Source organism: Pomacea canaliculata, linkage group LG12, assembly GCF_003073045.1.
Source record: "Pomacea canaliculata isolate SZHN2017 linkage group LG12, ASM307304v1, whole genome shotgun sequence".
In the NCBI taxonomy this organism is placed as follows: Eukaryota; Metazoa; Mollusca; class Gastropoda; order Architaenioglossa; family Ampullariidae; genus Pomacea; species Pomacea canaliculata.
Window position 1 is genome coordinate 17,178,778 of NC_037601.1, and position 13,893 is coordinate 17,192,670.

At 45.5% G+C, this 13,893-nt stretch overlaps 1 protein-coding gene and 1 long non-coding RNA gene across 3 annotated transcripts in view; one reads left to right on the forward strand and one right to left on the reverse strand.

The window, feature by feature from the left end:
- LOC112576559 overlaps window positions 1–13,893 on the forward strand; it is a 114,301-nt gene that overhangs the window by 63,224 nt on the left and 37,184 nt on the right. Inside the window, exon 3 of the long non-coding RNA XR_003101867.1 lies at window positions 5,873–5,946. This is a non-coding gene — a long non-coding RNA (uncharacterized LOC112576559). The remainder of the gene's footprint in view (window positions 1–5,872; window positions 5,947–13,893) is intronic.
- The window catches only part of LOC112576549 (sal-like protein 3), a 64,521-nt gene that overhangs the window by 5,828 nt on the left and 44,800 nt on the right, over window positions 1–13,893 (reverse strand). Inside the window, exons 3-4 of one of the 2 annotated variants that reach the window (XM_025259090.1) lie at window positions 8,900–9,016; window positions 106–3,050 (exon numbers count right to left, since the gene is read on the reverse strand). In XM_025259090.1, coding sequence (XP_025114875.1) covers window positions 106–3,050; window positions 8,900–9,016 — 3,062 coding nt within the window. The remainder of the gene's footprint in view (window positions 1–105; window positions 3,051–8,899; window positions 9,017–13,893) is intronic. The other variant, XM_025259092.1, reaches the window with a different exon arrangement.

Below are 13,893 nucleotides of genomic sequence, written 5' to 3' on the forward strand. Positions count from 1 at the left end.
TTTTAATTTTGTTGTCGGGCAGTTGTGGAATGGCAAATAGCCTCACAATAACAAGTAAAGATACTAGTACACACAAGAAATTAAAAACCTAGAGATAACACTTGCCTTTCCACAGACGGTGCACTTGAAAGGTTTATCGCCGGTGTGAGTCCTGGTGTGGATCTGCAAGGCGCTGGCGCTGGAGAACACCTTATTGCATGTCATACATTGGTGCTTGTGCCGCTTCACCCCAGACTCTCCCCCACCCGACGATGGCGAGGACGAGGATGAGGAGTGGTGTTCATTTTTCACCACAACGCTGGCCTCGTTATCTCTGCCTTGGGGAACGCTGTTCTTGTTGGCGATGATGCTGTTGTTGTTGTTGCTGCTGGTGCTAGGGTATGGCGGGTTCTTTAGCTGCGAGTCGGCATCTGATGAACACTGAGGCACGCGTTGCTGGGAGGAGGCGGAGGGTGAGTTGGACGCAGAAGACGGTGGTGATGCCTTGATGTTGGAATCTGTTGGTGCCTCTGCCAGTGTGTTGCCGTTGACAAGGGGCTCGGCTGGCGAGTGTCGATCCTCTACATTTTGCGATTCTTCATCTCTACACTCTTTGTCATAATTTTCGTCCGCCATGGCGTTGTTGCTGTGCGAGCTGTCACCGTCGTCGGTCATTTTGGAGTCTGGGAAGTCCCGAATTTTGTGAGTCAGAGTGTGTTGCTTCAGGTTCCCTCTGGTGGAGAAGGCGCGATCGCAAGCATCACATTTGAACGGCCTTTCTTTAGTGTGGCTGCGGTAGTGGATGTCAAGAGCACTGCGACATGCAAATGTTTTGTAGCAAATGTTGCAGGTCGTGCTGAGTTTACTATTCCCCATCCTGCCAGCGTCCAACCCTCCAAACATAGAGAAGCCCAGTGGGTTCAGGCCATAGTCGGCCACCGAAGACTTAGAATCGTCTCTGCTCAGGTCGGAGCCAGTTTCTGATGGGCCTTGACTGCGTGGGGAGATAGGTGATTTCTCTCCTCCGCCGGTGTTGTGTCCAAGGGATCCTGGGGATAAGGATTTGTCCAAAAAGAAAGGACTGGAACCTAAGCCCATGCTGTTGCGGAACCTTTCAAAGGACGTCTGCGCCGAGTGGCTGTCGATGGCCTTGACCCGCTCCTCAAGGGCAGCGAGAGATGTGTTGTACTTGGGGTGAGGGTAAGACGAAGGCATGAAGCTGTCCATGCCATCGGAGGTTGGAGGTATGGGCTGATTGGGGGGCAGCGAGTCGAAGTTGTAAGGCGCAGACATGTTGGAATCGGGGCGATCGGAGTCGCCATTCTCACTGTAAGTAGAGTGGCCGCCGTGGTGGGAGGTTGGATCCACACCACCAGGGTGCTCGTCCGCCGTGCCGTAGCCGTCGCCGTCGTGGTCATCCATGCCATCCATGCTGTCATCTTCCATGTTGTCGTCTAGTTCCTTTCTCAACTCCTCGTCCATATTCTCATCCTCACTGTCCCGCAAACTTCCATCCTGTCCGTCACCATGGTAGCCACCGAGCTCTCGGCGTTCAGCCCCCATCCCATAATGGCCCGAACTTCCTTTGCTGAGGTCAAGCTCCTTGGGCTCGTGGGGTCGAGAGAGATCAAATGGCTCAAAGGCCTTGTGGTGCTGAGGCAAGCCTGGCGGAAAAGGTAGCTGAGGAAACAAGTGCGGAGGCATGCCTTGCATGGCAGCTGCAGTGTGCATGCGAATGTGCTGCTGCAGCACAAGAAGGTTGGTGAACTGCTTGCGGCAGATGGAGCAGTGATGCATCATCCTGACGGGAGGCTTGGCACGGTGGACGCCCATGTGAGTCTTCAAGTTACCTTTAGTGGTGAAACAACGCCCGCATATTTTGCACCTGTAAGGCCGCTCCCCTGTGTGGATCCGGTAGTGCATCTGAAGTGCGCTTTTGCAGCTGAGAACCCGGTGACAGATGACGCACTGATTGGGGTCCGTGATCTTCTGCTCGATGTTCTTGACTAGAGCTTCCAGTTTGGATGTCTCCGATTTCTGAATTTCCATGTACTGCTCGAGGTTCTCCGACGGGTCGATGGTCTTGCTGGGTATGATGGAATTACGAAAAAGCCCGTCGACTGGGGCACCAGGAAGGGGTGGAGGAGGAACAAAGGGAGCTGCTGGACTGCGCATCATGGGAAGACTAGAGCTGAGAGGGGAAGGCAGTGGAAATGAGGTCGGAGTCATGGGCAGACTGTGACTAGTGAAACTCTGCGCTGGATGAGGGAGCATAAGGGGCTGTGATACCGGCAGGTGGCCAGACAGCGAGGAGTGGCTGGGTATTAGAGGAGGTAAAGGGTTGGCTGAAGACATGGAAGAGCAAACCGTTGTGAGGGGACTGACGGAGGAGCTAACAATGCTCTGGGTGGAGCAGGCCTGGCCAGAAAATGACGATAAGGGAGGTATTGATGGCATTGGCGGAGAACTAGGGGGTCTACTACCACTACTGCTACTGCTGTTGCTGGCGATGCTGCCAGCGGACTTGTGACCATCAGGAGTGGGTCCGGAACGTGGCGCGACAGTCTCACTTTCAGATCTCGATGGAGCTCGGTTTGGGTCCAGGTGTGGCACAGAAGTGGGTGTATCTCTCGGACTGTGTTTGGGACTAGGTAGCAGTGGCTCCATTTTGGGCTGCGGGGACACGAGGCTGCTTATTGTACGTGGAGGGAAATGCGGACCAGGAAGACGAGGCAGAGGTGGAGACATGAAGCTTGGACCTAGGCCCGAAGGAAATAGCCCGCCAGGACCGCCGCCGGGGAACATCAGCCTTGGAGGTAGAGTCGGATGATGAGGCTCTGTATGGTGCAATATACCCGGGGGTAGAGGCAGAGATGGAGGAATGGGTGTGCTGGTATTTATAGGTGGCGGAACAACGGGAGGGAGAGGCAAACGATCCAGGTGTTCGGGTACCGGATTCGGGTTCATTTTGACGTGAGGATACTTGGCTTTGTGTCGTTCAAAGTGAACTTTCAGGTTTCCTTTGGTTGAAAACCGGTTGCCGCATATGTTGCATTTGAAGGGGCGCTCACCTGCAAAACCAAAATTATTTGCAATTAATCATATTGTTCTATTAGCCTTTGGTTATCAAAAGACTTCATATATTAAGATACTAGTCTGGTGTTAGAGACACTTGACAGTCCGTGCGTGCTTGTCCTGTCATATCATACAAATGTAAACAAGTTTAAATATAAACTTCTGGTTTAAGTACTGTTAACTATTGATTATTAGCTACAAATTGCAGTCAGTATGGTAAAATAAGTAAAAAAACAAATATTTTTGTTCCTTTGTACTATGATATACATCCGCCCAATTCTTTAGAGATAATAAAAATTGAGTCGAAAGATCAAGCAAAAACAAAGCTGTTTAATTGTTGAACTAGATAATCTGAAAAACAGTTGTCACTAAGCAATCTTATTGTCTCTTCATAAAATGCGTGGGGAAGCGACAGATGTGCCCAACCAGAGAGTCAGAGAGAAAGACAGAAAGACAGAGAGAGGGGAACGGGCTGGATGAAACCATACACCCTTCATCTTCGCCCAAGTTTTGCGCCAGCCGTCCCTGGGTAGAAATATCAGATATCGTTGGGAACTGACCGAGCACAAGGGCAGCAGGACAGGCCGGCAAAGAAGCTCAGGCGTTAGTGTTCAGATCCGGATTTGAGGGCCTTGAAGCAGGTATTGAATATCACAGAGGATCGCACGGGGAGTGGTCAGCCAAAAGCTAATTCACTCACCAAAGAAAAGTAGGTTGGACATCTCCCAAACCCTACAGACACTTGAATAAAGAAGAAGAAAAAAACGGAGTCTGTTACCCGACTACTACAATGTTTGGTTTTGTTTCTCAAGATTATTTCCCTTCTTTATTATTCACACTAGTCTTTCGGAACACCAACCGTATTTGTGCATTAATCCCGGCATTGACCCCAAAAGAAACCAACAGGACCAGACAACAGAGAACACCGCGTCTTCAAAGAACGAAGTGTCCATGGAAACATACTGGTGACCGAGTGGTTACTCTTTCAAATCGCTCGGCACTTTTCTCTGGTGGACTGCATTTCTTCTGGTAGACTCACCGGTGGAAGTTATCTATCATTTTCAGATCGTGCATGATTTCTGCCACTGCTTTGCGATCCAGATAAATTATCTGGTCAAATTTGTTTGAAGTGAAGAAGAGTGTTACATCCTAGAACTTTTCTTAAAAGAAAGAAAAAAAGCAAAAAACCCCAACGTTGACACCTTCTTCAGTCTGAGCGGCGGGTCTGTGACATTTCCCCTTCAAAACAGCGCAAACACACATGCAGGCGGTGAAACCCTCGGAACATAAGACTCATCCGTGACGCAGAAAAGGTCTCGAGGCCAGTCAAACAAGTGGCCTGAGCCCGGCGGTTTCCGTGTCAGTATGGAGCCGACTACTTATTCTCTCCAGCCACGTTCCGCGCGCACTTAGTGCCCTTCATATGTGTACCGGAGGATAAGGCCAACCGCGCGCACCTTTCAAATACAGATACCAAGTTAGATTTGCATCCGTGACCCCACGTGCACAAACTTGTTTAACGTCCCTCCTATCGCCGATTACGGTGCGTGACGGGCAAAGAAACAATGTTCGGGTGAAGGTGTTGACTTCCAAACACGTTCTGTCTGACCCTGTACCCGGCTTCCTTCTCCTCTGTCTAGAACGGTTAGTCACTAATCTCTGGGGTTAAATCGCGATGAACCCTGATCCCCCCACCCACCCCAAAAATAGGTGGGGGAAAAAATCCTTAAGTGCGAAAAGTTTGGTGGAAATCTGTCTCGTCGCTGTCTCTGTTATCGTCGAGGTGTCGCCTCGTCACTGATCCCCAAACGGTGTCTGGTGGGCAAACATAGGTCAGCTCTAACAGCGGCTCATGGGAAGTGTTCCTCCTGCCTGTGTCCATAGCCAGCTCATCCTCACACTGGAGAGATTGTGGTACAAATGTCAGACGCCTAGAGATATTAATAACTCTGAATTTGTGCGAAAAAATGAAACAAGGAGTAGTACACCTGGAGACAACCGGTGTTTTAGTTCCATCTCCACAACGACCACATTTTAAAATAAAAGACTTAAAAATAACTTTCTTGAGGTACGAAACCTCCACTCCCATCGAGTTCTGTATAAACAATAGAGAATTTTTAAAAAATTGCACCATAGGAAGGCCCGCAAAAAATACTCAAAACAGTTGCTACAGGTATCCAGACAATCGTGGCAGAAGCAAAACTGAAAGTTTCCCAACGAGTTATTTCAAACGCTTACACCTAGAGAAACGTTCAAGACGGCGTATATCATGTAGATAAGATTGCCAACATCAGGAAAGGTTTATGACTGCTCGTCAGCCAGTGCGGCTTTCCACAACCAGTCTTCTCCGCCATTTGCCGAGCTCTTCTGCTGCATGCATCGGCCAATGATTGATGCCGTAGAGATGATCTAGCTAACATAGAGGCAAGGCAACAGTAGGTACGAAACACGTTAAGAAACATCAAAAGTAAAACATCACGTGACCTGACCGTCACCGTACATCAACCCCAGAGTTTAAGGGCACCTGAAAGAAAAACAAGGTGGAGCGAAGTCTCCGACTCGTGCAATGTGTTGTTCAATATCTCGGAATAACACTATTTATATATATTACAGCTAAACACGAGGGTGCATCATATTGTGAACGCAACTTTTGGTATTTATTTCATTCATATAAACACTTGACTAAAAATCGACATCGAAAGATAAATGTTCATTTTTATGCAATAGTCTTAATCACTGGTGTTGACGGTTTAAAAAAATGCACTGTGGGTTTGCGAAAGTAGATGAGAGATTCCAGTACAGGTAACTTTTGTTGCAGGTACAAACAAGGTGGTGGAGTCATGTTATCTGTTATCATTACTGCACATCAACACTGGAGCCAGCAACTGCCAGGTGAGGTAGGAAGCTTTCCTGATATCTGTGTCAGCTTTTCTTCGCTTTACTGACAGATTGCTACACAGATAATGGCAATAGTCTTCTGCCGTACATTTTGTTCAGTATGCCAGATTTAACCCCCAATATTTTATTGAGTTTGAGGAGAGAGTTGGAAGAAAGAATCAGTCTCTTACTCTTTTTCTCGCTGCGCTGCTGCGGCTTTGTACAACCTTGTTTTTACTTTAAAATATTCAGGTATAATAGACATTCGTATTATTCTGAAATGAAGTAGTGTCTTCTAAGAAAAGACAGACGAGATGTTTATGTATTAAATGTTCAGATCAGCAATACAAAAGCAGAAGAAATGCGAGACAAACATCAGGTAAACAATATAAATAAGAAGTTTTAACATGGTATGACATAGTTTCATTCTTTTAAAGGTTGCTCATTCAGATTGTAAAGACATTTCTCTCTCTCTCAGGCACACACAACTTTTTAAAACTGTTACTGAGCTCACGACTGTTATAGTTTTCGTTTTTCTTCTTAATGATGGTAACAGTTCGTTTCTTTTTAGGCATGACATTCGCTTGCAGTTCTTATTTCATCATACTTCTTTTTTCTTTTTATTTTCTTTTTCTTCGACACAATCATTTCCTTCTCAATGCGGTTGTCTAAAACAAACAGGCCTGACGAGAGGGGGGGACAGGGGGGTCTGGTGTACCCGGGCCCGCGGCTGTCAAGGGGGCCCGGCCTTGGTCAGTGGATTTTTTTTTCTTCTTCTCCTTTTGTTTTCTTTTAAAGAGAAGGTCTAAGGACAGAACACCCAAGATTACACATGCAGAGAGTTGAGTTTGAGTGTAGATATTGAGATTCGAATTGTAAACATACATTATATACTGGGAAAATAATTTACGATTACAAGTACAAGGGGCCCGGAGAGGTCTGTCCCGGGGCCCGGGCTGGCTCTCGGCGGCCCTGAAAACAAAGGTGTTGATCCTTTCGCCTACCAGATCTCACCTTTAACTTTCATTGAAAAAAAAATCGTTTGTGCCAACGGCAAATAAAATCGACCGAAAAAGTGGATTTGTGTTAAATCATCTCGCTTGAAATGCCTTGTCCTTTGGATGTGCGTGCTCAGCAGCACACATAGTCAGCAGCTATCTATGCTCTTCCTTGGTGTCTCCTTTGACCTTTTCACTTTTGAGCACCGCTGTCAAGTCGCAAAGCAATCGTCCTGTCACAAACTCATTCACAAATCGTACCCTGATGTCTTTCTTCCTTCCTTCCCGCTTCCCTTCCCCCCTTCAGCATCCCACTCTCTCATTGCCCCTCTGTACACCCTCGGCTCTGCAAAAAGCGATGAGCCTTTTTTAAACTTTTTTTTTTCCTCCGAGTCTATTTACCCCCATGATGGTGCGGCTACGGCGTTTCCCTACCCGACTTTGATGAATCATTTCGCTAGGCTAAAGGTCTTTTCGACGGCAACTGATATTCCGGGTGTTTGCACAGTAGGTGTGGGGTAAAAACATTACCTTCCTATTCGCCCAGTTTTCATATTGCACCGGCCTCATTACTCTGCACACGCATTTTGTCTCAAATCGACCCGAAAAAAAGAGGGTAGAAATGGAAGGGTGCCAAAATTAGCTTGCCTTTTAGCCAACAAACTGACGGCTTCTGGTGATTAGAGCCATGCGCCCAATCCGGCTGTATCCTAGTACCACAAGGGCAACTCCTCCACCATACCCCCAACCTCTCCAAACACACACACATCCTTTCTTGCTGACATTTTTCCAGGGAGGGGAGGAGAGGGGATTAAGAACTCGTCACCAAGGGACATGCCCCTTACATCTGAACTTAACCTTCAACATATAAAGACACTCTAGTTGGGTGGAAATAATGGTGTCGATGATACGAACGCTGTGTGTTCTTAAAGTAGGTGGCAGGGTGTTAAAAAAAAAATCCGGATAAATTCTGCACATCGAACCATACCCTGACCTCCACAAAGAAAGAAAACCCGGGGAAATAAATCCAGTTTGCAACTACAGACACAAGGCGACTCTCCAAAACAAGCTAACGGTAACAAGACGTTTGTTCACCAAACATACGTCAGTATCCACTGGTCTGAAACTGTAGCCGGCGGTGGCCACATAGGCAGGGAGTGCAATTATAAACTGTTTGCAAATCTCCAACTTTCAAATATACGACGCGGGGAGTGGAGAGGACACGGGTAAACAGAAAAAGAGAGATTTCCGCTGCTTAATGACTTCTCATCCCGGTGTCAGGCCTGGCGCCGCTTCGGATGTGACAATTATACCATCCAGCCATTACTGTGTCCGCAATGATGTCCATGAGTGTCAAGAAAAATGACGTGAAGATGATGTTACAACATGGAGGAGGGAGTAGAAAAATCACTAATTTACCAAATTTTACAAATATAAATGACTGAGTGGGGGAAAGGGTAGCAGACATCAAAGAAGGATATGAAAGAAAGATTGTTTTAAGAATGTTACTTTAAAATTCTGAAGAATTCTATACGATGCTGAATTCGCAAATTCCACGCTACCCCAACTTCCCAAACCAAACTCTCTCTTTATTTATTTTTTATAAATAAAAAATATTTCTGTAGCACGCACGCAGGACTATTGCCAAAAGGTATATGAATGCTGAGAGAAACACGGATGTTACATTTATTGACGGCAGTTTAAAATCTTTCTATACAGTTTATTTAACCCTTTTAAACACGTTAAGAGTAAACAATTTTTTTTAAACAATCCATCATCCACTGTTTTTTAAACACACAGAGCCAAGACACTTTTACAGAAAAAAAGTGTCTGACAATTCACAGGATTTAGGACCATCCTTCAAGAAACCGTGGTACTTGTATCAAACGAACAAAGTGTTAATATTGAAAACCATATTAAACCATATTATGTACAAGCATAATTGTTTGATTAACAAAAACCGGACTTACCAGTGTGTGATCGCACGTGTATTTGCAGAGCACTATCACTGCCAAACACCTTATGGCAAAAGCGGCATTTGTGCTTAAAGAACGGGTCATCGCAGGCGTACTGGGACCGTTCCAGAACTGTAAAACGGAGAAAAACAATTGGGGTTAGGACAATTTTGTCATGGCAGCATTGCAACTAAAAGCTAATAAGACACACATATGTTTAAAGTACAAGGTTCTTTCTTACCAACAGTGGAAAGATTAAAGTTGTAAAACCATTCTCAATATTCGTGCTATTCTCGGCATTATCTTTTAAGCTTGAAGATTCATTTTCTCTGATGTACCCAAGACTTTGAGGTAGGAACCAAGAATATTCGGCAAAATGCTATCCACAATAATGACCAAGTGAAACACACACCACAAATACAACAACAAACAGATCGTGTATGTCAAACAGACGCACGTGCAACCAGCGAATAAAATGTGGTAGTTTCAGTTTATTGGCATGGCTAGCGAAAAGTGATGAGAGGAAAAGGCAGTCAGAGGGATGAACAATTATTTTTAGGACCGTGAGAAAGAAGGGGAGCTGGAAACGTGGTGAACCCGGTGTGTAACTGACAGATTCAGTCATTGAACAGCCACTCCAGGTCCTCAATAATCTCTCGAGATTGCTGCTGCCGCTGCGTGGAGTGACAAGCAAGCGACAGGAAGTGGCTGCCATCATAAGGTGGGACGAAGCCGTGATCATACAAGAGAGCTTTGGATGCAGCTACAGCGCTGCAGTGGGTTTTGCTCCCGTGAGTTGATAATTGAAATTTGTCGAGTACCGTTGAACCATGAAAGTTGTTGTAAAGGAACATTTGCAGTGAACAGTAAATTGATCAACGAAAAAGTCAAGGTCCAACCGTCATAGATTTTGGTTTATCTACTCCTCTCCTACCCTCCCGCCACCACTGCATACATATACAAGATAAGCCGGGGAAGGAAAATCTATACTACATAATTGTATTTGCATCTGTCAGACGAGCTGCAATAGAGAATAAGAAAGTGTGTCAAGCAATTAACCTTTAACGAATCCCCACTAAGCAAGTCTTCTCGAAGCAAAAGAACGGTATTGTGAATCTGCAATGCGCGGCCATTCGATATGTATATGGAGTTTTGCATCCAGCAGCCTTCTTCAATGGCTATCTCTCTCTCCCAAGCACGCGGGCCCTCGCGCCCAGGCGGCCATACATGACAATTTCCGCTCGACTGACGTCAATGACCGGGTTTATTGTCGCAACAATGAGCTGTACATCAACGGCGCCGCTCGCTCGCACGTGGAGTACACTGTTGCTGCAGCTGTCAAGTCCTGTGGCCAGCAGCAGCTGCACGCGCGCTCACCAGCGCCACACTGCGATTTCACGCGCGCACAATCGGAGCTGCGCCGGACAGCACTGGCTTCCCCTGAGCTTTTGTCACTAAAGTACTTGTGCAGTCAGGGGTTAAAGATCACCGGGATGACTTCATCAACATGTGGTGTCAAAACCACCAACAGGGGCCGAGCAGTCTTTTGTGTTCCGGAGGTAAACAAATAGCATTAAACCCGCACACACGCGCACGATTTGAATGCGAAAAGGAATGTATGGAGGGGATGGGAGATGTGAATTCTGTTTATAAGCATCGGTGCTGTGATTAATGGAAGAGGTGTGTCTGTGTGTATGTGGAGGGTAGGTGGGTTGGCGGGTGGAGGAGACGTTTATTTATGTTAGCAATTTGCATTGTAAGATTTCTTAAATTTCTGCTTTTCCTTTTTTTTTTCCCCTGCCCGCCCGGTAAGACCTCCCATTAAGTCACGAATATCAGCACCTTTCTCTGGCTGATGCTGGTCTGAACATCGTGCAAGCTCTCCGTCTACCCCGAGTTTAAAGAAGTACAGACGGCAGACTTCCAGGCTGTTTCAACCCAAATCGAGAACTAGAGTTTCTAGGGCAGAAGAATTTAGACACCGTGGTGTGCACTGCAGCATTTTCAGTAGAAGTATTACAGCTGATTCATAATTGTAAATGTACAATTGGGTCGATTTCCTATTAAATAGCATCTGCATACTTATAAAAGAGAACCTTAAGGAATGTGAACTTGAATTTTAAAGTTTTAGTTTCAGCATTAGAAAATAATCTGCTTATATATTTCATTGACCATTCCTCAGAAATAGAAAAAAAGGATAAAGATGTGCTACCCACATACAAGCATGCGTGCGAGCAAAAAGCACAATTTTGAAATTCATGATTGCACCTGATGAACATTTTCTGAGCCGTCACCTCAATAAACCGTAATGACAGTTCCTAAACATCCGGGCACGTTTATAAATTTTGTTTTAATTTGGGTTTTTTTTTCTGGGTGTCTTCTTGCAGAAGTTTTTGCATTGACCGTGCAATGTTCTTGGCTCGCTAGCAGGCTGGTGTGTCGCGATTTGGGCTGCCGAGGCAAGCATGCTCGGTCCAAAAGACAGCTGCCACGCTCCCACAAATGATGCATGCAAATAAGCTTTTGATGGAAGACGGTTTCACTGCGATCGCCCTTAGATAGTGCTCTTTTCACCACCCGGGTCTGCAATTTGACAACTGCACTGCTGCCGATGTTATCACCTCGGAATTATGGAAATGCTGAGGAACGCTTGCCGTTCTATTTTTCTCAAGGCGCAAAGATAAAAAAGAAAAAAGGTGTCAAAACCTAGAGCCTGTTAGAGACTAGAAGGTAGCCGACACTCTCGGGCGGGCTAACGAGGGGAAGCTATTTCCAAAACATGATTTGGAACTGGAGCTATGTCGACGAAAGTGGAAATTCCTTCCTAAGAGGTACTGGAAGCATTCTTCACTAAAAGAATTATGGTGGTGTTCACTGTCAGACTAAAGTCTTACGAGGAACACGCTTCACCAGTGATGTTTCTAGTTCCTTCTGTCACAGAGCAATAATGTACTTCTTCCTCACAGCAAGCGAAACGCTTTGTTACTGTCCTGTTCTTTCATCTTCGTTCATACATATTTTGCTTCAGTGGTTAAGGGGAGGGGCAGGGAGTGGTCAATTGTTGGAAGTGCTGACGTTGCAGCGATACAAGTGATCGGTCTGTGAGCTCTAGGATTTCTTTGAAGCTGTTTTGTTTTACGAATAGCCACACCAAAATCGGAAATACACGTGAACAGATTAAAATAAGACAAGAGACTGGATTGTTTATTTAAAAATAAGCGACTTCTATGTGCGTGCCTGTTTTATCTCTGTTTCTCGCGTTCTGTGTGTTTATGTGCGTGTGTGCGTGCGTATCTTGACATGACACAGAAGAAAGGGACCAGAGTCAACGTGCTGGAAACACCCTCGTGAAAAGGAGGCCAAGAGACTAGATGGAGACACAAGCCATGTGTTTGAGAAAAACCCGCCTCCTCCCGTCCTGCGAAACTCTGACGAGAGCCAGGAGCTGCGAGAAGAGGGGAAAGCCGAAACATTAGGGCCCATAACTCTGTCATATTGGACTTGATACATGGTAACAGAGAGGAGAGTTACCGGCACACGCCTCCCTCAACCTCCTCCTCCGTCCTGCATGCTGTGCCGATATCCATGCTCCAGATTCGCGTATTTCACAAGCTATTTTGCACGATATGGAAAAATAATATGGCAAGCTTGAGATCATTTGCTGCATTTGTCTAGTCCCAACTGTCCGTTGCTATGTCTAAATGCATTAAAATATGCGCCCCATTAGTGAGCTGTGCTCACAGCAAGTTTCATTACCTCGGTCAACATTCTGCAGTCCTTTGTTGGCTTCTCTTTCTCTCCCCACCTAACCAGGTAACTAAGCATTCAAATAAACTGAAAAGGTGTAAGTGAGAAACCATGAGTAAGCATCTGTGGGCAAGCTAGAAGTTATGGAAGTATAAAGATTTGTAAATCCAACAAACTTGGATGGACTCATGTCTGTGGGTGGCATATGCTCCTAAAATATTTGTAGACTTTCAAGTTGAAGTTAGCCACAAATCCGATTAGCGAATGTGTGTGCCATCTTGTTATAATTGCTGCCAGCATGGGTCATCCAACTGCCCACCACTGATGTCCATAAAGGAGGTGGAGATAAGAGTAATCTACCCTGCATGAATTCTACAGACATATGCTGAACTTTAAATGTAGTGGCTGCCTTGTCTTGATAAACTTTTCATGGCCTGCCAGGGGTGTTGATGGGTTGTGAAGGTGGTGTCAGGTGCTGGCGTGCTGTGGAGAAAGACAAATAGTCTTTGACCCCAGTCTGTCTCTACCCCCTTCACCCTACATTTCTCTCTAATCTTTCTGCAAAATTTTCAAAATTGGACAACATAGTGGAGGCGATCAAAAACAGATCGTTTATGGTGATGTCGAAATTAAGTTACCGAATTTTCTTTTTGTTTTAGTAAATCCTTTGCGAAATAACAAAGATCCCGATCATTGTTTTACTGAACTTCACTGACTAAACGTGTGCGTACTTGCTGTTCCCCATGCTGTCAGTAATTAAGGAAAATTATGCCTCATCATTCTCTGCTTCGGCTCCAGCTAATTCCGCTATTATATTTTTATTATTAATTATGTACCGCAGCAATAATCACCAAACATATCTCTTGGCATATCAGCTAATTTTAGAAATGTAGGTCGCTATGTATTTACATCAAAAAATTCCTCAGCTCATGTAAACAATGGCGAAAACGGTAACGACGCAAAAACAATGGCTCACGGTATTCCGATGTTAACCATGTTAAAAGAACAACAACTTCGGTTGATGTAGTGATTGTGCAGGTTTAATTTACAAGTTACGAAACTCTCCGGCACGTGCGTGAATGACTTGAACATAATATCAAAACTGAATAAATCAGCTGGGGCGTGTTAAGAATAATATTAGCAAATGACAGGCCCCAAAGTATAGAGGGATAATTCACAACGAGAGTATCAGATCAAATGGATGGCTGACTAATTTAAAGAAATATTCAGAGGAAGACTCCCCCAAAAACGACAGCTGAGCG